The 25,869-nt window shown below is 40.2% G+C and overlaps 1 protein-coding gene and 1 long non-coding RNA gene across 7 annotated transcripts; one reads left to right on the top strand and one right to left on the bottom strand.

The window, feature by feature from the left end:
* Positions 1-512: 512 nt before the first annotated feature.
* USP44 (ubiquitin specific peptidase 44) lies at positions 513-25,849 on the bottom strand. Of its 5 annotated transcripts, none has more exons than XM_035901038.1 (6): positions 25,832-25,849; positions 19,496-21,010; positions 3,859-4,057; positions 3,272-3,380; positions 2,275-2,480; positions 513-1,908 (listed from the first exon to the last, which is right to left on the bottom strand). In XM_035901038.1, exons 2-6 carry the CDS (start codon positions 20,927-20,929, stop codon positions 1,709-1,711), a joined length of 2,148 nt encoding a protein of 715 aa, XP_035756931.1. In that variant the 5' UTR covers positions 20,930-21,010; positions 25,832-25,849; the 3' UTR covers positions 513-1,708. The 5 variants fall into 5 exon arrangements, with proteins under 5 accessions (XP_035756931.1, XP_035756928.1, XP_035756929.1 ...); XM_035901035.1 differs by lacking the exon at positions 25,832-25,849 and adding an exon at positions 23,740-25,248; XM_035901036.1 differs by lacking the exon at positions 25,832-25,849 and adding an exon at positions 24,298-25,248.
* Positions 10,807-25,860, top strand: LOC118452966. Of its 2 annotated transcripts, XR_004842849.1 has the most exons (4): positions 10,807-11,188; positions 20,428-20,548; positions 22,130-22,408; positions 25,255-25,860. It is a non-coding gene; the product is annotated as an uncharacterized LOC118452966 (long non-coding RNA). The 2 variants fall into 2 exon arrangements; XR_004842850.1 differs by lacking the exon at positions 22,130-22,408.
* The last annotated feature ends 9 nt before the right edge of the window (positions 25,861-25,869 follow it).

Here is a 25,869-nt window from a genome sequence, read left to right as displayed (position 1 = left end):
CACCTCTTTCCCCTTCCTTTCTATTCCCCTGAACGACCTGTAAGTAGAAAGAAGTATTTAAACTGCATTTATCTCCTCGCCAGAAAGGACAGCAGAGACGGAAAGTATCTGAAAGGCAGCACAGCTACAACAAGCAGATTTGTCAGACCAGCTCAATTCAGCAGGTGGCTCTTGGCTTAAAAAAAAAAAAAAAAAAAAAAAAAGACCAAACTGCTTTTGCAGACTTCATTAGGATAAGCACAAGGCGAAGAAAGTTTGAGATCTGAGGCCACTGTATGCTCACTATAATGTGGCATCTTTCAGAAATAGAGACAGAAATGGTAGGAAAAGTCATAAATAAAGCCAGCTGTTAAATCAGCGACAAATGGCCACAGCGGTCTTACGGTTAATGCCTTAACCCGTGTTAGACAAAGTTTAAAAACAATTTAAAAAAAAAAAAAAAGTAATGTTAATGTAGGAACTAATTCCAGTACACACATGGTTTTCTGTCCACATCAAGGCATTTTATTGAGGTATAAATTTTGCAGAAGATGAGGTAACAATGTGCATAGGACTTATGCAAAATAACTTCACAATTAAAATTTACTTGGCATTAACTACTGTCTGCGGAGAACGACTGATAATTCCTGCATGTTAGATTCTCCCCAGTGCACAGTTCTGTTAATGCTAGTGGTAGGACTGTGGAGAAGGTACAGCAGTTGTAGCTAATGAAACCAGTCAGAGTGAAAATGCTTTCATACAAGTTGTACAGCTTCTTTTCAGTGGTTTGTGTTAGAGATTACTGAAACAGACAATGCTTGGTACAATTTAAAACAAGCTTGTCCGATGCAAGGAAGGGGGTGCCAACGTTCTTGTAGCAATGACAGTGGGGTAAGCGAGTGTGGTTTTGCTATTGTGTTTTTTTTAAAGAAAGCTTTTCAAGTTATTGGAGTAAAAAGCCCCTAGTTGTCAAAGTTACTACTTTGGATTTGGCACTTGAGTTTTGTCAGACTTCTTAAGGCTAAAACATGGAAGTGTTGGTACAGATACATTCTTGTGCTATTAAACATCCCTCTTACATACTTAGAAGAAAAGAAGTACGAGCTCCATTTCCTTAATTTCAGATCTTAAGAAATTCTATCAATGTCTCTTTAGTGTAGCTCCCCTGAAGGCTCCTTTGACACTTGCAAATTAATTTCACTTTAGTCATAAAGAATATACAGAAAATTTCCTATGAAAAGTTCCGTTGCTATTCGACATGTAAAACATTCCTTGCTGGTGAATGTTAATATTCTAAGACCTAGTAGCAATTCCTGCAGACAGTAAGAATCATGATATCATTAGAACTAGACTACAAACTGTACACAAGCATATATAGGAAATTAACCAGAGAAACATCAGTTGCCCATTGAAAGTCATTTTTCTAAACCAATTCAAAGATTATCAAAATACAAAACCAGCTTAAAAAACCAGCCTGAGGTAAGAGTTAAATGCAAATAGCAATCTTTTTCTTAAAAAAATAGCTGTATTGAAATTCTAGGTACTTAGAAAGTCACTGTCAATAAAAACTTTTGCTAACAATTGTAGAGAGTCCTTTAACTAATACAAAAGTATATAAACATTGTACACGGCTTGAAAGTAAAAAAAGTACAATACTGTACTTTCATTTTAAAATATATAGTTTTGACAATTCAAACTTTTCCCATACGCACAGTTAACTGGCTTTGGATTAGCTGCTACTGTCGCCCATGGAACAGTCAGCTGATTCTGCATGCTGCTGACTTTCAGCTGTGCTAGGAAATGGTGTTTTACCACGTCCGTTTGCCTGAGTAAGTCGTTGGCTATAAAACAAAATGTAAGCTTGAGCCTTGCATACTTCTTCCATAGTGCACATGTTGAGTTTTGAATCATTGCAGTGTACCCAAAATCCTGCAGTGAAGAAATACACCAAAAAAAGTCATCAGGACAGTGATTTGAGGTAGCCGCATCGTATTTAATAATTAATTAGCAAGTGCCATTTAACAAGTTGTGTAGAAGTAGCACACTGTTTCAGTTGATGTAGTCTATCTGCTTCTACATTCTAAAAGCCCAGCTTAGCTTCCTCGGATTTATGAGAGTTCACAGCCAGAACGCATTTAACAAGGCACTACAAAAATGGAACTGTTTTGGGCTACAGAACTGCAATTCCCTACAAGTGACTCCCTCTTGCGTTTGAGAAAAGGCAGTACGCTGATCAGATGTGAAGTGCCAAACGCCCCTTTCTCCCACACTCCTGAGTCCACAGCTGGTTCCTACCTCCTTCGGAATTGTAGCAGTAGGCAGTGTAGTGCCCTGAGCCAAATCCTTTCCCGTGATGCATTACCACAGCAGACAAGTCGTAAATAAAGCAGTCGGGTAGGAGGGACTTGAGGGATTCTCTGCAGCAGTAAGGCTCCATGTTCAGCATTTGATCAAAATGAACATGTACGCCAATCTTCTCACGATGATTGCGTCCTGACCACCTGGGAAGTTAAGACAAATGAAAACATTTTTTTCAAAGAAAGAACACAGCATCCTGAGTTATCTTTTAACATAACAAGTGTTATCTTCACTGTTGTCTTTGTGCACAAAACAAATGCTAATTTGCACACTTTTATTCTAGGCTTCCTCTTTTACTTCTCCTTTATTTCAAGACCTTTTAAAATCTGTCTACGGTACCTACTATTCCCATCTTCTGAAATACCTGTCTTAAGTTCTGGTTAGTGGTGAGTGTGTGCTTCCCACACATTCTATCTCACGGATATTTCTCACTTATTCTATCTCATTTTCAGTTTGCTTTGTATTCGGGACAGACTCTGTACTAATGCGTGGACAAAGAGTTTGCAGAGACGCCGTCTCCGCTTCCTTACCCTGGAGCTAATGCATTAATGTGTTTGCTTACATGAAGGTTACATGAGACTTCCACTGAATACAATCTCGGTTTGTACAGTGGTGAATATGAGCATTTACTCTACCGGAAGATAACACAAGATTAATTTTTACCAACAGGGTTCCCAGCAAGGTTAGTAGGTTTTGACTGAAAAGAAGGATGAAATAATTTCGGTATTAAAGCAGCAAGTAGTTGGAATCCAAAAGGTCAGTTCTCATCTTACTGAGGTTTACATTAAAGAAGAAAAGGAAGTTGCTAATAACTCTTTCTCATCACAGGAGTAAAGGGAAATGAAACTGATGCTGAAAAACACTGGTCCCAAACAATGGAAGAGCAGGACTGAACTGGTCAGTTTGCAACACTGTTTGTTGTGGTACTACTTACCTAAACCGTTTAAGGTGTAATCTGAGAACCTGAGGTAGTCGACACACCATAAGCTGCTTCTGAGCTTCTGTGAGTATAACTGGTTTAGAAGAAAACTTCCTTCGTTTTGCTGAGGCCAAACACACAGTTACACAATACAAATCTCGATAACAGCCTTGTATTTCAGTCTAAGATTTATCCACCAAATTTGTGTGGACCTAAATAGCTGCTGTATGTGCCTCCTTAAAAAGGATACACTCTGAGAGCCATTTTGCAAGGATTATTTTATGATGCAAGTATAAAATACTTGTGGTCACTTAGGTTAGTCACCTTAATTTAAAAAGCTGATGGGTTCTTCAGCTGGGAGCATCAGAATCCCCATTAGTGTGTGATCAGACTTTATCTAAGAGAAGCATCACACTTTCAAACGTCCTTTGAACTATTCCATCTTCTAGATGGTGGGTAACAGCTGTCACGTGACCACACCAGGACTTTGTTTGCAACATACTTTTAAGACTTTTAGTATTTTCCTTCCATGCTTTCACAGTCAGTTTACGCTATATTTTACCCAGAGAACATATGCATGAGTACATACTGCCTTTACTCACTGTTGCACTGATCACATGCATATATCTTTCCTTCCAAAGCTTCCGTTTCTGTAAACTTGGCCAGCATTTCTGTCAGCAGACACGGATACTGAGTCGACATCTCCTTGCCGTTGCAGTGATACCTCTCAGGAAACTCCAGGGACAGGTCCCAGAAAGGTTCTATGGTATTTGATTTATTGTCACAGGCAAGACATGTAACCTGTAAAACAGTATTTCACCAATTGCTTACACTCAAAAACTTACTTTGCTAAAAGTGTGCCATGACATAGCTCAAAAAAAAAAAAAATTCCTAGAGATAACTGATGCAACCAAAGACAAGACATAGTGACGTAGTCATTTAACAAGAGATGATACACCTAATTTCTTTCCGCCGAAGCAGCATGTCCAATACTGTTACCACAAATAGGTAAGTGTTCTTATGTTTTACTGGGAAACAAAAGCACCGTCAAAATGGTCTGTCCGAGACTGTCCAAGAGAAAGCAGCTGGTGGAGTCTCGGGAGTCTTTTCTCTGAAAAGAAACACTCCAGAAGGAAAATTTCCATGAAAGAGAGGAAGTGTAGTTTAGGTTAATGTAAAAAAACAACAACAACAACAAAAAACAGCTGGGGCTTTTAAAGTCATATCCTTCTTACTTTGTAAGTCTTCCAGGGAAGCCTGGATTAGGAAGCACACTTCTTCAAAGAAAAATTAACAGGTAAAAATAATTTATTTCTTCTTTCAGTAAGTGGATCCATCGGCACACTAGGGAAAGGACAAGCGGTAAGACAACATAAACAAAACACCAAGAAGTGCAATGAGTCAAAGTCAACCTGGAAAATGCAGATAATACAGCAGAGGAAAATTAATTTATAACATTCAATGTTTAGAAAAGTTAAAAGCAGTAGCTCTTCTACGCTGCAATGGCAAGACATTATGTGTTGATCTGCAATGCAGTCTTCTAAAAGCCAGCTAAAGCTGTTTACAGTAGAGCATCACATCATCTGAGTCTTCCTCCAAAGGACCTCCACACTTCCATGGTCCAACCTACGCTGCAGTGAAACTCCATTTAGACTGTAACAAGCACAGCTCATAAAGGCTCTAAAATACCAGTAAATATCAAGTGTGTGTGCATGAGACTAAAGATATGTTCACCCTGGTATGCTGAATGCAACAAGGTACAATGTGATCCTGAGAGTAATTACCTGAATTTTCTACTCTTAATGAATTTATCAGCTTATAAGTTGCAGTGGATCACTAACTCAAGCAGCAATAACCTCACTGCTCTAAAAAAGGTGCATTCTGAAAACAAGTTGAATTTTGACTGGGCTCAGATAGATAGCTTTGAAAGATCTTCCATAAGCATCCCAACATGTTCCCACCCCGTTCCCCAACAATTAAACTTTCCCACCAAAAAGATTAAAGGAACTCAAAATTTTCATAGAGGAGCGACTGTCAAGACACTGTTATGGATCAGCCGGGTGTGATGAGATACCACCATTCACGTTTTACAGTAAATGGAGTATCAAATATCTCCTGAAGTTTGCACCACAAGAGTAAACAGTTGCCAAATGAAACCCCTCTAAGCATAGTTCCCATTTAGGAAAATACCACAAGTTGTTTGGAACAACTAATACAAAGACGTAGTAATAAAGGAATGAAAATCCACGTGGGATCCAAATATTGCTATTTCACAGGCACGCCTATGTGTCTACATAGATTCAGTGTGGTTCTCTTCAGTTAGGTTAGTAAGCCTACACAAGTGTAAAAATAGACTCAGTTTTGCTCAAGACCTTTGTTTTCCTCCGAAGGTTTGCTGTTACGCAATTATTCACCCTGCTTTGTCTGTTATTTCATGATCATTTGTGTAAGCACAGATCTGTCACCTTACGGTACCTTCCTCCTAGGTGTGCTTGTGAGTATTTATTTAATGCATTCATTAGCTACAACAGCTTATACAAGTTCTATGCATTAGCTACCTAATGCCCATGTGTCTTTGTGTACCAGCATACATGTTTAGCAGTGGAGTTAGGAGAGCTGTCAGCTGCTTTAAGTTCTGTGAAGAAGAAAACGCCACTACCTTGTTCTTAGAAAACAAAACTTTGAACTTACATGGCAAAAAAGAGGAGAATCTTCTGGTTTAATTTACACTGACAGGAGCTTCTTTTGTAAGTGCTAACATCTGGCAATGTTTCAAAGCCACAAACTATTAGTAATTCAGAGCTGGAATCTGGACTTGGAGACAAAATGATATGTTTGGCCTCAGTTCAAGCTAACTCCAGCATAACACAGAATGACTAATAGATTTCTGCTGTACAAATGGGCGATTTTGTTGGGCCAAAATTTTATTTAATTGACGAGTTACTTGAGAGTTTGTTGCGCATGAATGCACACTGAAGATTAACAGGCTCAGGATGAAGTACACGCGTGAACTCAGTACAGATAATTTTAACAAGTTCTGAGGTTTTAAATTTAGTGTGTAATGTTAACAATCTAAGGTTTTTTTAAGATCCTCTTTCCCAACTAGTTAACAAGGACTATCCCAAAGAAAAAGATCCAGCTTCCAATTTTTGCCTCTCAAAAAACCAAAAAAAGATAAAACTGGTGCGACAGCGCTGCTTCTCATCTCGTCGTGCAACTGTGAGCAAGCTGATTTGTGTTGACAAAATCCTGTACTGATACAGAGCCGCACTTATTTCCTCAAATGCAAGATGCTCCTCCTCACCATGACGCTGCAGCAGAGTCGAACTCTTCAGAGTTATCTGGGATCTGCATACTTGCCAACAGCCGAGTCACCTGACACATTCGGATAAGCGTACACCCACCCGTGTCGGCCGCAGTGCGCCAACTGCTCCTGTGCACGCTCTCATGCAACGGTAAATGAGAGGTAAGTCAGGGCTGGAACAAAGGTTGGAAGTGTTTTTCTTAGCCAGGCCTGAGCTTACAAATTGGATTACTCAACGAGTAGGAGGATCCCTACCCTTCTGTGGAATCCATCAGCGCAGGCTACACAACACTCCCACCTCTTCTCTTTCTGTCCTAAATGGGACTCCTTTATCTCATGCTCCACTGCTATTCACAGTACAACACAGATTTTTCATGAAAACCACTGAAATTGTATAAATCGCTCAAAAGTTGGTTGAACAAGATACGAGGTTTTTATAAAAAAAAAAACAAAAACAAACCAAAAAAAAAACCCCAAACATGAACTCAAGGGCTGGCAAAAATTTTATGTATCTGTCCAATGTAACTTTTTTATGGTATGAGTATGCACAACAGAGATAGGGAAGTGAGTCTGCACTAGCAATCTCGTTAGTGACGTGTATCTCTTTATGACTATATTTTACAAATTCAGAGTTTGATTTCACCTCCTCGTTATATTCCTATATTACAGAATGTTATGTTAGGAAGCCTTAATGCTGTCATTTATAACACAGCTACATGAGAAGTTTAAGTCAGAGCAAAGAAAGTACTTTACTGTTTTTAGTTAGTCTGAAAACTCTTACCTTATGTTCTGCCCTGACCACCCTCTCATGCCTTGAAACACGGGTACTATATCCAATTGTTTGGTTAAAGCACAGTATTCAATCATGGGCCAAAGGCCAGACTGAAAAGAGCTGGATCAAATTGCTTGATTTAAGCTAAGCATGGAGGCCGCTCAGGCAAGCATCATTGTGCCCACAACAATTTGATGGACAGCCACTGCCCCGATGGCATTCAGCCTAAATGCAGCCAAAGAGAATAGTTAACATATTGCTACAGAAGAAGCCAGCTCCATCATCAACTGTTTTGCCTACATTCCCTCCACTTGCATGGAAGGAAGGCAACTGTTACCACCCCTACTCTGATTCTTTGTTGGTTTTTAAGAATAGTTACACGGCCAGACCCATTTTTGTGCTTCTGCTACTTAAGTTTTCACTATATGAGACATATATTGAATTTTTAATTTTTCCACAGCAAAGGAATCGAAGTTGAAGGGGATTTCTAGAATACTGCTATAATATGGAATACTACATGACAGTCCATACTGTATTTCTTCAGTTATAAAAAAACCTAAACTTTGTAGTGATGAGCATACAGCATCACCAAAATTATCTGTATCTATTCAACAGAATAACATAAGCATAACCACAGCAAACCGTGGTCCGTGATTCAATGGCGTCCTATAGATTAACTTAAGATGTCACCTTCATCTAGCTGGAAAGCAACCCGACAACCGTTTTGTGATTCAGGCTACACATAAAAGCACAGAGACTAATACCAGAATACAGAAATCAGTATACAGGTCATGGATTGGTTTAAGTGCAAATCCTCCTATTAACCACCTGAAGTTCTCATAGTTTTTAACAGTCTATTTATTGAGCGAGAGACTTAATACTCAGCACAGCACAAGTCACCCTCAGCATTCTCCCCAAACTTTAACTCACAGCATACTACCCAAAACTGAAGGGCTTCAAACAACCCAAAGATTGCACATTTCCCCTTCACTCAGCCAATCTGTCCTGAAAGACACCGGTTGCGCAAGTAAATGGTGCAAGACTTGCAAGGAGAGGCACTGCCTTTGAAAACTTTAAACACAGTTTACATAATACATTGGTTAGAACCTACTTGACTCCATTCATTTCTCTGAGCACTGCACACTGTTATTCTGCCATGCTGAGCCAGGCTGGGGGAGGCATTTTGCTCAGATTCCATCTTAAACATGATCAGGAAATAATCAAACCATTTGGGTTTTTTTTTTTTTCAGTATGCCTAGAGATATCAGAAGCTAGTTCTTACTAGGCATTGCTATGATAAATGGTGAATTACTGGGAAAAACCCTCACAGCCCAAGACAGGTTTGTCCTAAGAAGAAACGGAAACTAATCAAAACTTCGCTGCAGAGGAAACTCATTACTGAATCGGCCCAGCCACTGCTCTTCACTTGCACTGCTACGTTTGGTGTTGCTGTAACAGAAATTTAAAGAGCTTTTACCTAAGGCACCAGATCTAAAAGCAGTGGAATCCTCAGAAGACTTGCAAAACCCACCCCAAATAGTTTCTAAAGGGTTCCTCACCACTCAAAAAAGATGTTAAAATGACATTGTCTACGTATTTCTTTGATCACTTGCATTAAATTTGAATTTACTCAACAACAGTCTATAAAGAAATCAACAACTACTTACTGCTTTGCGATATGTGCCAGTTCAGTAAAATATTATATTCATAATTCAACATCCATTTTCTTCCTCAAATTAGGTACCCAAGCTGCTTTCACATAAATCAGCACAAACCTTATTTTTTCCCCTTCCTTACTGGGTCTTTTTTAGCCACAGAAAATACTGATTGCCCTTCTCCTTCTGCTTGTCTTGAATTAGAAGCTATCCCTGATTAAACTGTGAGAATAGAGGGAGCTGGCTGATTCTGTTGCAAGGCTGGTTTTCATCCAGTCCTGGCAAGGTCATGGCAACAAGGAGTAGAGCATCACATCATCTGAGTCTTCCTCCAAAGGACCTCCACACTTCCATGGTCCAACCTACGCTGCAGTGAAACTCCATTTAGACTGTAACAAGCACAGCTCATAAAGGCTCTAAAATACCAGTAAATATCAAGTGTGTGTGCATGAGACTAAAGATATGTTCACCCTGGTATGCTGAATGCAACAAGGTACAATGTGATCCTGAGAGTAATTACCTGAATTTTCTACTCTTAATGCATTTATCAGCTTATAAGTTGCAGTGGATCACTAACTCAAGCAGCTCTAACCTCACTGCTCTAAAAAAGGTGCATTCTGAAAACAAGTTGAATTTTGACTGGGCTCAGATAGATAGCTTTGAAAGATCTTCCATAAGCATCCCAACATGTTCCCACCCCGTTCCCCAACAATTAAACTTTCCCACCAAAAAGATTAAAGGAACTCAAAATTTTCATAGAGGAGCGACTGTCAAGACACTGTTATGGATCAGCCGGGTGTGATGAGATACCACCATTCACGTTTTACAGTAAATGGAGTATCAAATATCTCCTGAAGTTTGCACCACAAGAGTAAACAGTTGCCAAATGAAACCCCTCTAAGCATAGTTCCCATTTAGGAAAATACCACAAGTTGTTTGGAACAACTAATACAAAGACGTAGTAATAAAGGAATGAAAATCCACGTGGGATCCAAATATTGCTATTTCACAGGCACGCCTATGTGTCTACATAGATTCAGTGTGGTTCTCTTCAGTTAGGTTAGTAAGCCTACACAAGTGTAAAAATAGACTCAGTTTTGCTCAAGACCTTTGTTTTCCTCCGAAGGTTTGCTGTTACGCAATTATTCACCCTGCTTTGTCTGTTATTTCATGATCATTTGTGTAAGCACAGATCTGTCACCTTACGGTACCTTCCTCCTAGGTGTGCTTGTGAGTATTTATTTAATGCATTCATTAGCTACAACAGCTTATACAAGTTCTATGCATTAGCTACCTAATGCCCATGTGTCTTTGTGTACCAGCATACATGTTTAGCAGTGGAGTTAGGAGAGCTGTCAGCTGCTTTAAGTTCTGTGAAGAAGAAAACGCCACTACCTTGTTCTTAGAAAACAAAACTTTGAACTTACATGGCAAAAAAGAGGAGAATCTTCTGGTTTAATTTACACTGACAGGAGCTTCTTTTGTAAGTGCTAACATCTGGCAATGTTTCAAAGCCACAAACTATTAGTAATTCAGAGCTGGAATCTGGACTTGGAGACAAAATGATATGTTTGGCCTCAGTTCAAGCTAACTCCAGCATAACACAGAATGACTAATAGATTTCTGCTGTACAAATGGGCGATTTTGTTGGGCCAAAATTTTATTTAATTGACGAGTTACTTGAGAGTTTGTTGCGCATGAATGCACACTGAAGATTAACAGGCTCAGGATGAAGTACACGCGTGAACTCAGTACAGATAATTTTAACAAGTTCTGAGGTTTTAAATTTAGTGTTAATGTTAACAATCTAAGGTTTTTTTAAGATCCTCTTTCCCAACTAGTTAACAAGGACTATCCCAAAGAAAAAGATCCAGCTTCCAATTTTTGCCTCTCAAAAAACCAAAAAAAGATAAAACTGGTGCGACAGCGCTGCTTCTCATCTCGTCGTGCAACTGTGAGCAAGCTGATTTGTGTTGACAAAATCCTGTACTGATACAGAGCCGCACTTATTTCCTCAAATGCAAGATGCTCCTCCTCACCATGACGCTGCAGCAGAGTCGAACTCTTCAGAGTTATCTGGGATCTGCATACTTGCCAACAGCCGAGTCACCTGACGCATTCGGATAAGCGTACACCCACCCGTGTCGGCCGTAGTGCGCCAACTGCTCCTGTGCACGCTCTCATGCAACGGTAAATGAGAGGTAAGTCAGGGCTGGAACAAAGGTTGGAAGTGTTTTTCTTAGCCAGGCCTGAGCTTACAAATTGGATTACTCAACGAGTAGGAGGATCCCTACCCTTCTGTGGAATCCATCAGCGCAGGCTACACAACACTCCCACCTCTTCTCTTTCTGTCCTAAATGGGACTCCTTTATCTCATGCTCCACTGCTATTCACAGTACAACACAGATTTTTCATGAAAACCACTGAAATTGTATAAATCGCTCAAAAGTTGGTTGAACAAGATACGAGGTTTTTATAAAAAAAAAAACAAAAACAAACCAAAAAAAAAACCCCAAACATGAACTCAAGGGCTGGCAAAAATTTTATGTATCTGTCCAATGTAACTTTTTTATGGTATGAGTATGCACAACAGAGATAGGGAAGTGAGTCTGCACTAGCAATCTCGTTAGTGACGTGTATCTCTTTATGACTATATTTTACAAATTCAGAGTTTGATTTCACCTCCTCGTTATATTCCTATATTACAGAATGTTATGTTAGGAAGCCTTAATGCTGTCATTTATAACACAGCTACATGAGAAGTTTAAGTCAGAGCAAAGAAAGTACTTTACTGTTTTTAGTTAGTCTGAAAACTCTTACCTTATGTTCTGCCCTGACCACCCTCTCATGCCTTGAAACACGGGTACTATATCCAATTGTTTGGTTAAAGCACAGTATTCAATCATGGGCCAAAGGCCAGACTGAAAAGAGCTGGATCAAATTGCTTGATTTAAGCTAAGCATGGAGGCCGCTCAGGCAAGCATCATTGTGCCCACAACAATTTGATGGACAGCCACTGCCCCGATGGCATTCAGCCTAAATGCAGCCAAAGAGAATAGTTAACATATTGCTGCAGAAGAAGCCAGCTCCATCATCAACTGTTTTGCCTACATTCCCTCCACTTGCATGGAAGGAAGGCAACTGTTACCACCCCTACTCTGATTCTTTGTTGGTTTTTAAGAATAGTTACACGGCCAGACCCATTTTTGTGCTTCTGCTACTTAAGTTTTCACTATATGAGACATATATTGAATTTTTAATTTTTCCACAGCAAAGGAATCGAAGTTGAAGGGGATTTCTAGAATACTGCTATAATATGGAATACTACATGACAGTCCATACTGTATTTCTTCAGTTATAAAAAAACCTAAACTTTGTAGTGATGAGCATACAGCATCACCAAAATTATCTGTATCTATTCAACAGAATAACATAAGCATAACCACAGCAAACCATGGTCCGTGATTCAATGGCCTCCTATAGATTAACTTAAGATGTCACCTTCATCTAGCTGGAAAGCACACCGACAACTCACCTTCATCTAGCTGGAAAGCAACCCGACAACCGTTTTGTGATTCAGGCTACACATAAAAGCACAGAGACTAATACCAGAATACAGAAATCAGTATACAGGTCATGGATTGGTTTAAGTGCAAATCCTCCTATTAACCACCTGAAGTTCTCATAGTTTTTAACAGTCTATTTATTGAGCGAGAGACTTAATACTCAGCACAGCACAAGTCACCCTCAGCATTCTCCCCAAACTTTAACTCACAGCATACTACCCAAAACTGAAGGGCTTCAAACAACCCAAAGATTGCACATTTCCCCTTCACTCAGCCAATCTGTCCTGAAAGACACCGGTTGCGCAAGTAAATGGTGCAAGACTTGCAAGGAGAGGCACTGCCTTTGAAAACTTTAAACACAGTTTACATAATACATTGGTTAGAACCTACTTGACTCCATTCATTTCTCTGAGCACTGCACACTGTTATTCTGCCATGCTGAGCCAGGCTGGGGGAGGCATTTTGCTCAGATTCCATCTTAAACATGATCAGGAAATAATCAAACCATTTGGGGTTTTTTTTTTTTCAGTATGCCTAGAGATATCAGAAGCTAGTTCTTACTAGGCATTGCTATGATAAATGGTGAATTACTGGGAAAAACCCTCACAGCCCAAGACAGGTTTGTCCTAAGAAGAAACGGAAACTAATCAAAACTTCGCTGCAGAGGAAACTCATTACTGAATCGGCCCAGCCACTGCTCTTCACTTGCACTGCTACGTTTGGTGTTGCTGTAACAGAAATTTAAAGAGCTTTTACCTAAGGCACCAGATCTAAAAGCAGTGGAATCCTCAGAAGACTTGCAAAACCCACCCCAAATAGTTTCTAAAGGGTTCCTCACCACTCAAAAAAGATGTTAAAATGACATTGTCTACGTATTTCTTTGATCACTTGCATTAAATTTGAATTTACTCAACAACAGTCTATAAAGAAATCAACAACTACTTACTGCTTTGCGATATGTGCCAGTTCAGTAAAATATTATATTCATAATTCAACATCCATTTTCTTCCTCAAATTAGGTACCCAAGCTGCTTTCACATAAATCAGCACAAACCTTATTTTTTCCCCTTCCTTACTGGGTCTTTTTTAGCCACAGAAAATACTGATTGCCCTTCTCCTTCTGCTTGTCTTGAATTAGAAGCTATCCCTGATTAAACTGTGAGAATAGAGGGAGCTGGCTGATTCTGTTGCAAGGCTGGTTTTCATCCAGTCCTGGCAAGGTCATGGCAACAAGGGGAGGGCAGGAAGAAAGCAAGTGACACTCCTGTCTTCCAAGGAGGAGGATCTGGGGAACTACAAGGCAGTCAGCATCACTTTCATCTGTGGGAAGGCTGATGGAGCAAAACATGGAAACTATTTCCAAAGATGTTAAGAATACAATGATGACTGGGAGCAGCCACCATGGATTTACGATGGGAAAATCATGCTTGAACAACACCATAGCCTTCCTCCTACAATGAGATGACTGGTACAGATAACCAGTGGATGAGTGGAAAACAGCAGATGTTATTTATCTTGACTTCAGTGAGGCTTTCAACACTGTATCCCATAAGATCCTCACAGAAAAAAATGAAGTGCTGGCTAGATAAATGGGACAGCAAGGTGGACTGAAAACTGAATGAGCTGCCAGGTTCAACGGGTTGTTGTCAGCAGCATGAAATGCTGCTGGAGCCCAGCCACTAGTGGTGTACCCCAGGGGTCAATACTGCAGCCAATTCTTCTGAATTCTCAGCAAGCTGGCAGATGACACAAACCTAGGCAAGAGTGGCTGACAGACCAGAGGGTCTTGCTGCCACCCAGAGGGACTGGGACAGGCTGGAGTCTCCTCAGCTGTGGTGAGACACAGCTGGAGGGCTGGGCCCACTGCTGCAGTTCCCAGTACAAGAGATGGACTTAGTGGAGAGAGTCCAGCAAGGGGCTCCACAGGTGAGGAAAGGGCTCAGAGCATCTGACAGACGGGAAGAGGCTGAGAGAGCTGGGAGCGCTCAGCCTGGAGAAGGGCAGCTCAGGGGGATCCTACCCGTGTGCGTACCCATCCCACCTGACGGCGGGGGGCAGCAAAGCAGACGGAGCCAGGCTCTTCTCAGAGGTGCCCAGCGACAGGATAAGGGGAAATGGGCACAAGCTGACACACGGGAGGTGCCGTTCAGACAGAGGAAGAAACTGTTTTCACTGTCAGGATGGTCTAGCGCTGGCACAGGCTGCCTGGAGAGGTTGTGGTGTCTCCATCCTTGGTGCTACTGAAAAGCTGCCTGCACACAGCCCTGGGCAACCTGTTGTAGCTGACCCTGTTTTAAGCAGAATTGGACAAGAGGATTTCCAGAGGTCTTTTCCAACCTTTTCCAACAATTTTGTGTGTGCATGTGCACAAGTGCACGTGAACTTAACCGTCAGGAAGTTATCACAAAAATGAAGAATAAAAGCTGAGCAACTGAAGGAAGACACACAATGTTTGGTAACAAAAAAGCTTTCTAAAATAATAACTTGATCTTTAGTGACTATTTTAGACAGGTTATTTTGTTATTAGTAGACTCAAATATACCTTCACATCTCTTCACACAAAAAATTAAGACTGCTAGGAAATTGAATAATCTGAATGATTATTTTGGCATTATTTAAGAGTAGGTAAAAATATTGGGAATCATCCTGTCTGTGTTACAGAAAAGACATTTTTCCTGGTAATTCTCATGACAAGAGGCTTATTTTGAATTTTAGAAAGTTTTTAAGGTTTTACCAAAACAGTGGTAGAAGTTTTACCAACATAGTGGCCCAAAAGCACAAGATATATATGAAGCATCCAGTATCTCTTTTCCTTAGTAACTACCCCTTCTTAGTTCCAGAAAGCTTTGTACTGTATGGGTTGAACCACGGGACAGTTATATTGGGCAATTCATTTGGGATGTATATGCGCTATACTGCAATGTCAGGAGTGCCTCCAAATCAGCCACATTTCTATTCTTTCACCATTTTTGATGTCTTGATAGTCCTGACTCAGACTTTTTGTGAATACTAAAATCTTCAAAAATACGATCTAAAATGGCCCTCTAACTTTCAAGCAATCAAAACCTGTGTACTCAACATCATGCTAAGGGTAAACCAATTTAGTTAAAAAGCTGACGTTCAAGAGGTAAAAGCTATGTCCACAGATAAGATTTTGCCAGCATAAATATCTGCACATTTCCTAGATCTGCTAGGCTAGCTTCCTAGATCAGCTAGATTGTCTAGACCAGCTTTCACAAATACTTCATACTAGTTTCCCTCTCTGCCTCCCCCTGGTATAAATCATCCTGACAAAAATTTTAATACTGGTGTAACTATGCACACCAGAGTTTCTGCTAGTATGATTTCTGTGGGCCTGTGGGACACAATTTTCCCAAAGCAGTGCTGAAAATATACATTTACTTTGGAAGCTAAAATCTGATATTTCAATTTCTGTATTTTTACAAATACACCTACCCACTTCCTTGCTTAATATGGACAAAGTTTGAAATAAATATACTTTTAAAACGGTTGCATACTGTGCTATTTAGCTGGGCCCATTTAAAGAAAACAGAAGGCAAAAAAAAACCCTCTTGAGAGACACGGTAGCTAACCTACTCGAGCTCTTGAAGTGTACTTCAAAGATCTGTGGATCAGTATGAGTCAGTTTAACCACTGGCACATAACTTCACAGTGCAGTGTCTTCTCCTTTCCCACTGAAGGATCGAAGAGAGTGGGTACCTTCCACAGGAGTATGAGCACGGAGGGACTGAAAACAACTGACATTTTAATAGACATGTTGGCATCTGCTTACAGTCCCAACTGGGTTGAGAGGGATGAGCCATGTTCCAGCAGATCTGCCTCTGAAAGCATAGGTTTACAAGATACAGACTCCTTCACACAGTAAGTGCTATAGCACAACTTTCTCCAGGCAACCACTGGAGGAAGATTAGCATGTGAAAAAGAAAAAATAGAGGGGAAGGGTTTTGTAGCTATATATCCTACCTCTACTTTCCTTAGATGTACTGGGTATTAAAGGATACTAGAATAAATAAAAACAAAGCTAAAAAAAAAAGTCAAGAGGCAATCTACTCATGCTGTTCCTGGAGTTACTCATTACCTAGTTTAGTATCCATAAAATACTAAAAGATTTTAAGCAGTAGATGAGGAAAACTTTAAAACAACTGAAAACATAACAAAACCAAACCAACTAACTCATATAGAAGGTGCGATAATTTTGGCATCACCTAAAGCTCTTTCTAGATATCAAAAAGTAACCTGCATAAAATCTCACACACCCAATTTTCTCATTTCTTAGTCTTATCTTCTAAATTCAGTTGCAGCGCTGAACCAGGCAGCCATTTCAGTAGCAACAGACTGATGGCAAACTCAGAATTATGACTTTCATTCAAGTTAAAATAGAACAGCATGAAGAGGGAAAATGTTTTATTGCACATGTGAAAGTAATTTGAAACCTAAGAAAACACACAGCTTATCTGCATTGTAAGTGATCCTCTGTGTACTGTCTCAAGAGTAGTTCATAGTATTCCTGAGGTTTGAAGGTCAAGAAGGTTGACTTCGCTGCACTTGAGTATCTCACAGAATCATGTATCTTTAACTAATATTTCCACTACAAAGGAATAATAAATAATAACTTTAGTGATCCTAAACCAGAAGGCAACTGCTGCACAGAAACAAGCTTCTCAGTTCCCCTTATTCACTGAATTAAGATGTAGTTTATAAAATACTTTAGACTAAAATCCCATCCTATTTTTAATAAATGCAGCAGGCTATGGCTCCAGCTATCTTCTAGAGATGAACTGTATTACTGTTACAGCTTATAGGTGAAATTAAGCACACAAGGGCAAAGCTTTTAAGATGTGGTGACATAGCAAGAAGTCTTTCATATTTTTCTTCAGCCCTGAATGGAAGTTTTTGTGCCAGTTCTGACAAATGCCTAGTGAAATCATGGTGCTGGAATCTTACTGAGGAGAGGAAAGTAATTGCCTAATAGAGTTTTTAAAGCTCATCCTTCCATGTGCAAACACCAGGGTCTGAATCATTAAAATGACCTGAATAAATTTTATCAAGGAGAAAACGTAAATCTTCAGGGGGTTACCTTTTGCTTTTAATATTTATCATGTTAAACGTGCTAGTGAAGACTAAACTGGAACAAAGGAGTGGCAGAAGACAAAGGGAACATTAGGAGGTAGTGTTGGTCACTTGTCTGTGGGAACTGCCTAATGAGCCAGGGGAAAATTACTACAGATAACAGCCTCAATACTCTTTTCCTTGTTCCTCTCACTTGAGGCATTCTGAAGTTCCATCAAGGATGTATTTTGCACACTGACGTTAACCAGCTGCAGTAAGAGAGCTGTGTTTTGTAGTCACAGAAGTCACAGGATAGCTCAAAACTGTTTAATTCCCTTTCAGTCTTACTCAATGACACTTGAGTGAATTCTCACTATTCCCCACCCCCGGTTTCAGGAAGGTGGGAGAGTTTCTAGTCACAAGCCTCTTCACTTAACAAAGCTAAAAACATGTAAAAGAAGTGGTGGTGCTGAAATAATGCGTAGTGTCTTCAGAGCCTTCAAAATTCTTCCAAAAAATCAAAGCCATTAGAAGGCTTGGAATGCAACCAGGCCTTGTCAATATATTTAAGCAATTAACTTTGTTCTACTAACAAAGTTACTATTTTGGAAAGGAATATGATTTTCAAATATAAAGCTTTAATGACGTAATATAGTAGACACCCCTGATGCAAGATATATTAAGTACCCCGAGGAAAGTAAGTATGCCAACAGAAATATTCTTGCCCTGCGCCAAATGGAATGTAGAGGATGACCTGATCTTACTGGTAGATATAACAGTTTCCAGTAGTTATGCAAAACCTAAGGTGACCTAAAAGCTGCAAACAATCCTAATTTTAAAAGTCCTGTTATCTTATTATAAAGTTTATAGATATCATAGCAGTAAACAATCCTACCTTAGTCAAAAACCACTTGGATTTCTAGCTTCACATATTAAAACATTAAACCATCAATTGAATAGTCAGAATAATCAGACATCCACATTCCTGTTAATTTGTGTTAAACCTCTACTCCTTTACACAACATATCCATTAAATGTTTCTGCACTCCCTCAGTAACGTGCATGCATATTAAAGACCAGTTTCAGGGGGCCAAGACTTTCTCAACCTCTGTTCCTGCTGCAGTGTGGTTAGGTTTTAGATGAATTCAACAGAACCCAGCATTTGCTTGTTCAGGCAGTTCTCAAGACGTTTGTACACTCACACAGTTGGGATATGCATTAATAGTAAGTACATTGAAGTACTTAACAGGAAGCCGAGAAGCAGAAAAAAAGGAGAGTAGTAAGGCAGAAAAAAAGGAAAACAACCGTTGCCTCTACGCCACAAATTTGGTTCCTGTGGTGTCAGAGCCTTCTATATCTTTGTGTTGTAACAGAAAAGTAGTATTCCTGCACATAGCATCATGACAGGCAGCTACTCTGTAGTAATGAATCTCAAATTCAAGCTATTTATCGAAATAATTCCCTGCTTGGCATGCATTACCTAATCAGTTTCCACTTAGATGAGATTAACACCTTCCTTAACACCTTTTATCTAGTATCACTATAGTGATAAGCTAGATGCTTAAAACTGTAAATTCTTTGTTCCTGCAAATTAGTTGGTGCTTAATAGCAAAGTCAGATATTTCTCAGTAGTTGCAAAGGAGTGCTTTAACATACCAAATTTAACACTTTCCTGTTTATCGGGTGATTCATCTGCTGACAGTTTTAGGAGTACCCAAATGACCATTCTTCTGAAATTTTTTTGTGTATTCCCCACCCCTCCGCAAGAGTTATTAATGTATTAACCTCTGAAGTATGCCCATCACTGACCAGTATAAATCCGTAACTACAAATCATCACACACCTTAAAAAGAAAAAAATTATAAAACATACCTGACTTAATAGCTGTCCATGAAAAACGTTGTTAACTACATTCAAAACCTGTTTTATAAGTTTTCTTTGAGAAGCAGGGATGAGAGCTGGGTATCTGGTCCCTGTAGTCTCCAGTTCCTGCTGCACTTTATCCAAAAGTTCACAGAGAAATTCCTGAGCATCTTGTTGGGCATATCCTCTGAAGGCTGGAATTAGTCTCCAGACAGAATGAAGCATGGCAAAAGGAGACACCAGCGCCCATTTGCCAGACCACATAACTTGGAACAGTGTATGCAGCTCATGACAGAGAGAAATATGCTTTGAACTGGGCTCCCTGGGCTGAATAAGTTCCATATTTCTACTTTTTGATGCTCCTCCACTTAATCCAGAGGAAAAACTAGGCCGCCTCACAGAAGATGATCCCTTTACTTTCTCTTGGTTCTCATTCACATGTAAAGTTGAGGCAGCTATAGACAGGTGTTTAGATGAAGATCTGGTTTTACCATTGGTTGCTGTTGCCAGCAGTTCCTGAGTTTGGTTGAGATCAAGCTTTAAAAAGCATTCTCGAAAAATAAGTAAGTGACTTAATACCTGCAGGACAGAATTCATATAACATGTATTTCCCAGGTTTCTCAGTCCTGTTACCCCAGGAGTCACCGTGGGTCTTCGTTTAATTGGAGAGTCACTTATTTTTTTCAATCTTACTTCATCTGAGGTATAAGTTTTTTTCAACTCTGTCACAGATTCCACATTCTGTGACGTTTTTTGCAGGCAGGGTGCTGTTTCTGAGGACGTTCTAATCTGACTTTGTAAACGACTGCTCTTTCTTGGAGGCATCTTTTCCATCTCTGCTTTCAACTCACGCTTTCGCTCTTGTCTTCTCTTCCTAGCTTTGTCCCTTCTTTCCTCTGCTTCTTCCTGACGCCTTTCTTCTTCCAAAATCTTTTTTCCAGTAGGTGTCAACTCAAGCCATGATCTGAATATTTTGCCCAGGAACGCACGCCGCCGGTGCCAGAGAGCTGTGAACATGCGATCTTCATTCCGAAGCATGGCTTGGGCACCACCATGTGAAAGGTAAGAATCATCACTTGTACCCATAGAACGCAAAGTCCTCCCACTTCGAGTAGTGCACTCATAGTTTTGGCTCTTGATTGCACTTAACGTACTTCGCAGCAGTTTTAGATCACCAGTTGCGTTATCATTAAGAACATAATCATCGCAGAGATAACAGAAAACATACAGCTCATTTACCTCCAATGCCACTGGGTGACTGCTGTCCTGAAAGTGCTTTAGTGCATGTTCTTCAATGTATCTTCCACACGCCACATGTGAGCAGCTGAGGCACGCCCACACAGATTCCGTAGTATTGCAGTCCATGCAATGCCATTTCTGAGGATTCAGGATGGAGTGATCTTGGGCCAGCCGCAGACGTCCTATGTGCTTACACTTATCCATTGTTAAAATCGAAATTGCAGAGATACACTGGCAAGACACATCATCCAAACTATTTTCTGTCCATGATATTTCAATCTGCAACTAAAAGAAAAAAAAAAAAAAAAGGTGTAAGTTACAGGTTATAAATACCCAACTGTATCACTTTTACAGGTTGTCAGTATATCAAACCCATACCTGAGGTTAAGATCATGTCCCATCAAACATACAAAGGCAGGCGGGCAGGTGGAGCCACAATTGGCATCATCAACAGCAGTTCCACCTACAAACTAAATGGCCTGAATGCCACCGTTTATATTCCCAGTACCTTCTGGCTCAGGACTGAAGCATACTAGCTACACTTTAGATTGGGCCTGTTTTTTTTTTTTTTCAAAGGAGCACTGATTTAGTTAAAAGACACTGTTACAGCATTTGGATACAAACACAACTTAAAACGGGACAGGTTGTCCAGAGAAGCTGTGGATGCCCCATCCCTGGAAGTGTTCAAGGCCAGGTTGGATGGGGCTTTGAGCAACGTGATCAGGTGGAAGGTGTCCCTGCCCATGGCAGGGGGGGTTGGACTAAATGATCTTTGAAGGTCCCTTCCAAGCCAACCCATTCTGTGATTCTATGATTCTAAAATGCTCCTATTAATTCTATCCCTAAGCATACGGGTGCAGAAATGCAAAGTTCACTTCAATTTATTATGTTTACACAGTGCCAACAGTTCAGACAAATGAGCCCTTATACAACTCAAACCCTTAATTAAACCACGCCTTTAATTAAATTACTGCACCTCTGTGCTCAGGCAAGCCCCATTATACCAGTGCTCTTTCTACAATAATATATCACCAAGTACATTTTAACATGTCATCAACCACATCTGAAATAAAAAGAGCGACCTGGAAAGGCAGAATTTTATTTCTTTGTAGGACAGAAATACCATCAGATATCTACCTCAGTTGCTGCAAACTTTATAAAAAACTGCATTTTGAATGGATCTTTCTAATCCATGGATTCAAAAAATAATTTAAAAATTTGGCTAGCACTGGCTTACATCCTTTAACATCGTAGCATGTATTTGTTCAAAGCTGCTGTATTTGCTTTCTCCTATAAAATGCATTTACCTAAAACAAACAGGCAGGCTCTGACTAACCAAAATTAAAAAGACAGTGATTCATTCTTGTGTTATGCTTTTACCATCTTTCTTTCGACTATCTCTAGTTGAGAGAGATCATCTACAAACAAACAATGCGTCAGGAAGTGATTATATTTGATCTGGGGTGTTGGTGCCCACGATGTCACTGACTAGGAGGGCTAAATAGCACCGAGCACCCATATCATTATGCGCAGTACTTGCCAGATGTAACCGAGCAGTATCAAGGATTTGTCAAATATCCAGGCTGTGCCAAGCGAGACAAGCTATGCCGTTACAAATGCATGCATACTGTGGACCTGGCCTAGACCATACAATATCAAGGTCTGCGATTCTGTGTTTTACAGGTAAGTAAACCACCCTACAAAATCCAAAGTGATTTAGACAACTCTGGATAGAACCCAAAAGATTATATTCCAGCTATTATCCTTGAATATGCTATTATTTCTCCATTTTTACAGTTCTGAAATACACAAGAATAGGTAACTCAATTTAGAAAAGATGTCTAGGTTAGAATAAGCATTAGATTGAGGGAACCCTAAAATGCGATGACATGACACCACAAAGGAAGGGAAAAAGGTAAAAAGTCGCAGCTGGATAGGAAAGAAGCTTTCATTTTCATCTGGTACTTAGATAAAAACTATAGTTAAAAGATTTAACAAAAAGTGGCTTTGTTTGGTTAATTAGCCCACGGCTGGTGCCTTTTAAAATGTTACAATACTGATACCAGCATAAGAGCTATAATAACTCTCTAAGCACACAGCCAGCATTGCATGTGTTGAGTAGGTCTTGTTCTGTAATACAAAAAAGGTTGAGCCAGCTGTGGTCAAACTAATAGAGTGTACGCAGTTTTACAAGCCCATATTAATCAGTCTCCTTCAATTTATTTAAGAGTTGTCTCCGGTCCGTACTAACCATACTGAAGAATTTCAGGTGCCGTGACCTCTGGGCACCCATTCAGTAATGCCCAGATTAAGTACCAGCCATAGTGTGTTACGGGAGGTCGAGATCCCTTGTGTGCCATGGTCAACAGATCACAAAAATAATGGCTTGCTGAACTTTTTCAGCTTGCTAGCATCCATAACATTCATTCCTTCCAAAAGGCAGTCTATTCATAGGCTGCTAATGAGATTCTTTTACAAATAGTCGTGCACACTAAGTTTGCTTTTTATACCGTCTTTATGAATAAGACCACTAGTGCTATCCCATGCCTTCTCCTGGTCTGACAACCTGTTTTCCCCAACAAAGCTGAGCTTTTCTAACACTGATAAAATTCATGTAAATTTCAGAGCTGGACTATGTATGTGAATTCTTTCCAGAATATTAAAGTAATACCTACATAAAGTCTGCTGCAAGAATTAAATATAGTAGACAGGATTTTAAGAGACAAGACTCATCTTTGTGGTTTTGGGCTAACAGAGATAGATTCTCCTGCATAACTTATTAGTAACGGTCCTTTCCAGCAGGCCAGAAAAGAACACTAAACCCTGCCTTCCCACAGGGCTGTCACATACAGCAATGCTGTCAGTCAGAGGAGTCTGACAGGTCGGCCCTTTCTGGTTTTGTTAAAGTCACTGTGTAAACACTTTGCCTTATTTTTCCCTCTTTTTAACACTATATGGTCAGAAAAATTGGTTTTCTCCGTTTAAAAAATATGATCAAGAGTGAAACTACTTACATGCCTCAATGTAAGCAGATACTGGACTGAGGACAAAAGTAGACCGCTGATTTCAGGGCGACCACTGCACAATCAAGCTCTTCATGCAAAAGCAACACGAATTCTACGAAAGCGCAAGATCAGCGCCTCGAAGAGAAAAACCCAAAGCCCCAGCTCCCCCACCAGCAACCAAGCCAGCATGACATTTTCCCACCTACGTTGTGGAAGGGGGGAGGGGGAGGAAACATCTTGGCATGGGAGAAGTCTTTCTTTGAAGAAATCAAACTGCAGAGTTTGGTCGAAAAGACAGAAACATTTGAAAAGATTGCAGAAAAGCTAAAAGTACAAAACTGAAACCAAGAAAACTCATCTGAATGTCAAGCAGCACACCGACAGCATGAACGTTTTAAGACGTGGAGCACTGAAGCACTGAGACTACATCAAGTCACAAAATTTTTTAAAAATTGCCTTAGAACGAAGACTTGGCAAGACAGAATAGCTCAGGGAAAAACAGGAATGAAGTGACAGATAATTGTAGAAGAAACCTAAAAAATACTGTATACTCATTCCCACACCTACTAGAAAGCTGCAGCTGGAATAAAATGCCACCAGCAAATGCCACAATGTTGAAATTCCCTAAAGAAAGTTGTTCAGCACTAGTTTCTGCATTCTTCTCTCCCAAGGTTCAGTTCTGTGCACACACACAAAGAAACTGTGAATTAGTTGACCAGCACTTCAGAGATCAAGCCCCCCCTGTGTTCTTAGCAGACACCCAATTTGGAAGTAGTAAGTGAAATAACAAGTACTAACATACAGAACAGCACTACTGAAAGCATTGGGTTGTCTGGGAAATAGAGATACGCAAAAGTATTTTCTTGCGACAAAGTTTCACATGCAAGAAATAAAGATACACGGAACAGGACTTTTTTTTTTTTTCATTGAACCATATTTCAACCTTATTGACGTGCTTGTTTCTTTAGTTTCACTAAAGAATGGCTGGCAAAATGTACATTTTGGGGTAACTCACGAGCTGAAAAGTACTCGATGTCAAAACCCAACAACTTATAAAGTCAAGAAAATAGTTTTTTTTTCCATTTGCGTTCCATGTAAACAAATTAAGGTTCAAGTTCGCAGCTGATAAATTTTAAAATTGTAACTCTAAATATAAACAAAAGGAACTATTTTCCCCTCAGTCACTACTTCCGTAATTAACTGCTTGGCATGTAAATGAAAACAATCAAACTGTCTCTCTCAAGCCTTAGACTAGAAATACGACACATAGTTTTGCTAACACATATACACACACACACACGTGTGTGTGTTCATGCGTGCCATTAATATTCTGGCTTTTAAATCAGATGACAGCTCTCCAACTGATTTTCATCAGGTTCAGAGTACCTGTTTAGTACCTGAAAAAAACAGGAACCACGGGTACTTTAGCAACTGAAAGCTTCACATAACAAGTATGCTAGCTAGAAGGCAGATGTGCTGCTTTACCGCTTGCTTAAACAATTTCTCTTTTTTTTTTCCTTAAAGAAAACAACTCAACAAAAGATCGATGTGCGTAACTTCGAGCTGCACTACAGTCCTGCAGGCGTAACAGCAAGACTTAAAAGAATCAAAGCAGCACTTCAAAAGGAAATTTTGTAAATGATTTCCGATGTTTCACCGTACAGCCTTTGGCAAGGAGCACACACGCACCCCCCCCAGCCTCCTTTCTTTGGAGCCGTACAGATGGCAGTTTAACTTTTTTCCTCTTTTTCTCGCCAGCTACGGGATGTATATAGAGTATGCTGTATATCGAGTAGCCATTTACAGCAGGATACCAGGCACCGGCGCAGCATTACATCCCACGCCTCCTATTGCAAACAACCGCGCATTTCCTGCAGTTGAGAGTTCAAGGTAAACAAACAGTTCAGATTGAAGCACTTCCACAGCAGCACGAAAAAAAATAAAACCCCCCACTGCATTTCTTTTTCGTCTGGATTTACACTTGCCCGTTCCTCCCGTTTAGAAACACCGAGCACCCCCGACTGCCCTGACAGCTCCTCGGACGACGCCTGGCTCCTGTCCTGACAGCCCTTGCAAGGAAAGGCGCTCCCGAGGAGCTCACCCGCGGCTGGGCGCCGGAGGACCGGGCCCCCCCCGGCC

The sequence above is a fragment of the Egretta garzetta genome, unplaced genomic scaffold (assembly GCF_000687185.1).
Source record: "Egretta garzetta isolate BGI_Z169 unplaced genomic scaffold, ASM68718v1 scaffold38, whole genome shotgun sequence".
NCBI classification, from domain to species: domain Eukaryota; kingdom Metazoa; phylum Chordata; class Aves; order Pelecaniformes; family Ardeidae; genus Egretta; species Egretta garzetta.
This window is presented reverse-complemented; position numbering and strand designations above follow the sequence as displayed.

What these genes read in the sequence shown, in the direction of transcription:
- USP44 (XM_035901038.1), bottom strand. Translation starts at nt 20,929, where the DNA reads ATGGATAAGTGTAAGCACATAGGACGTCTGCGGCTGGCCCAAGATCAC. An exon ending in ATGGACAGCTATTAAGTCAG is followed by an intron (nt 4,058 to 19,495) that starts GTATGTTTTATA and finishes ACTGTTTTACAG; the next exon opens with GTTACATGTCTTGCCTGTGA. An exon ending in TTACACCTTAAACGGTTTAG is followed by an intron (nt 2,481 to 3,271) that starts GTAAGTAGTACC and finishes TTAACTTCCCAG; the next exon opens with GTGGTCAGGACGCAATCATC.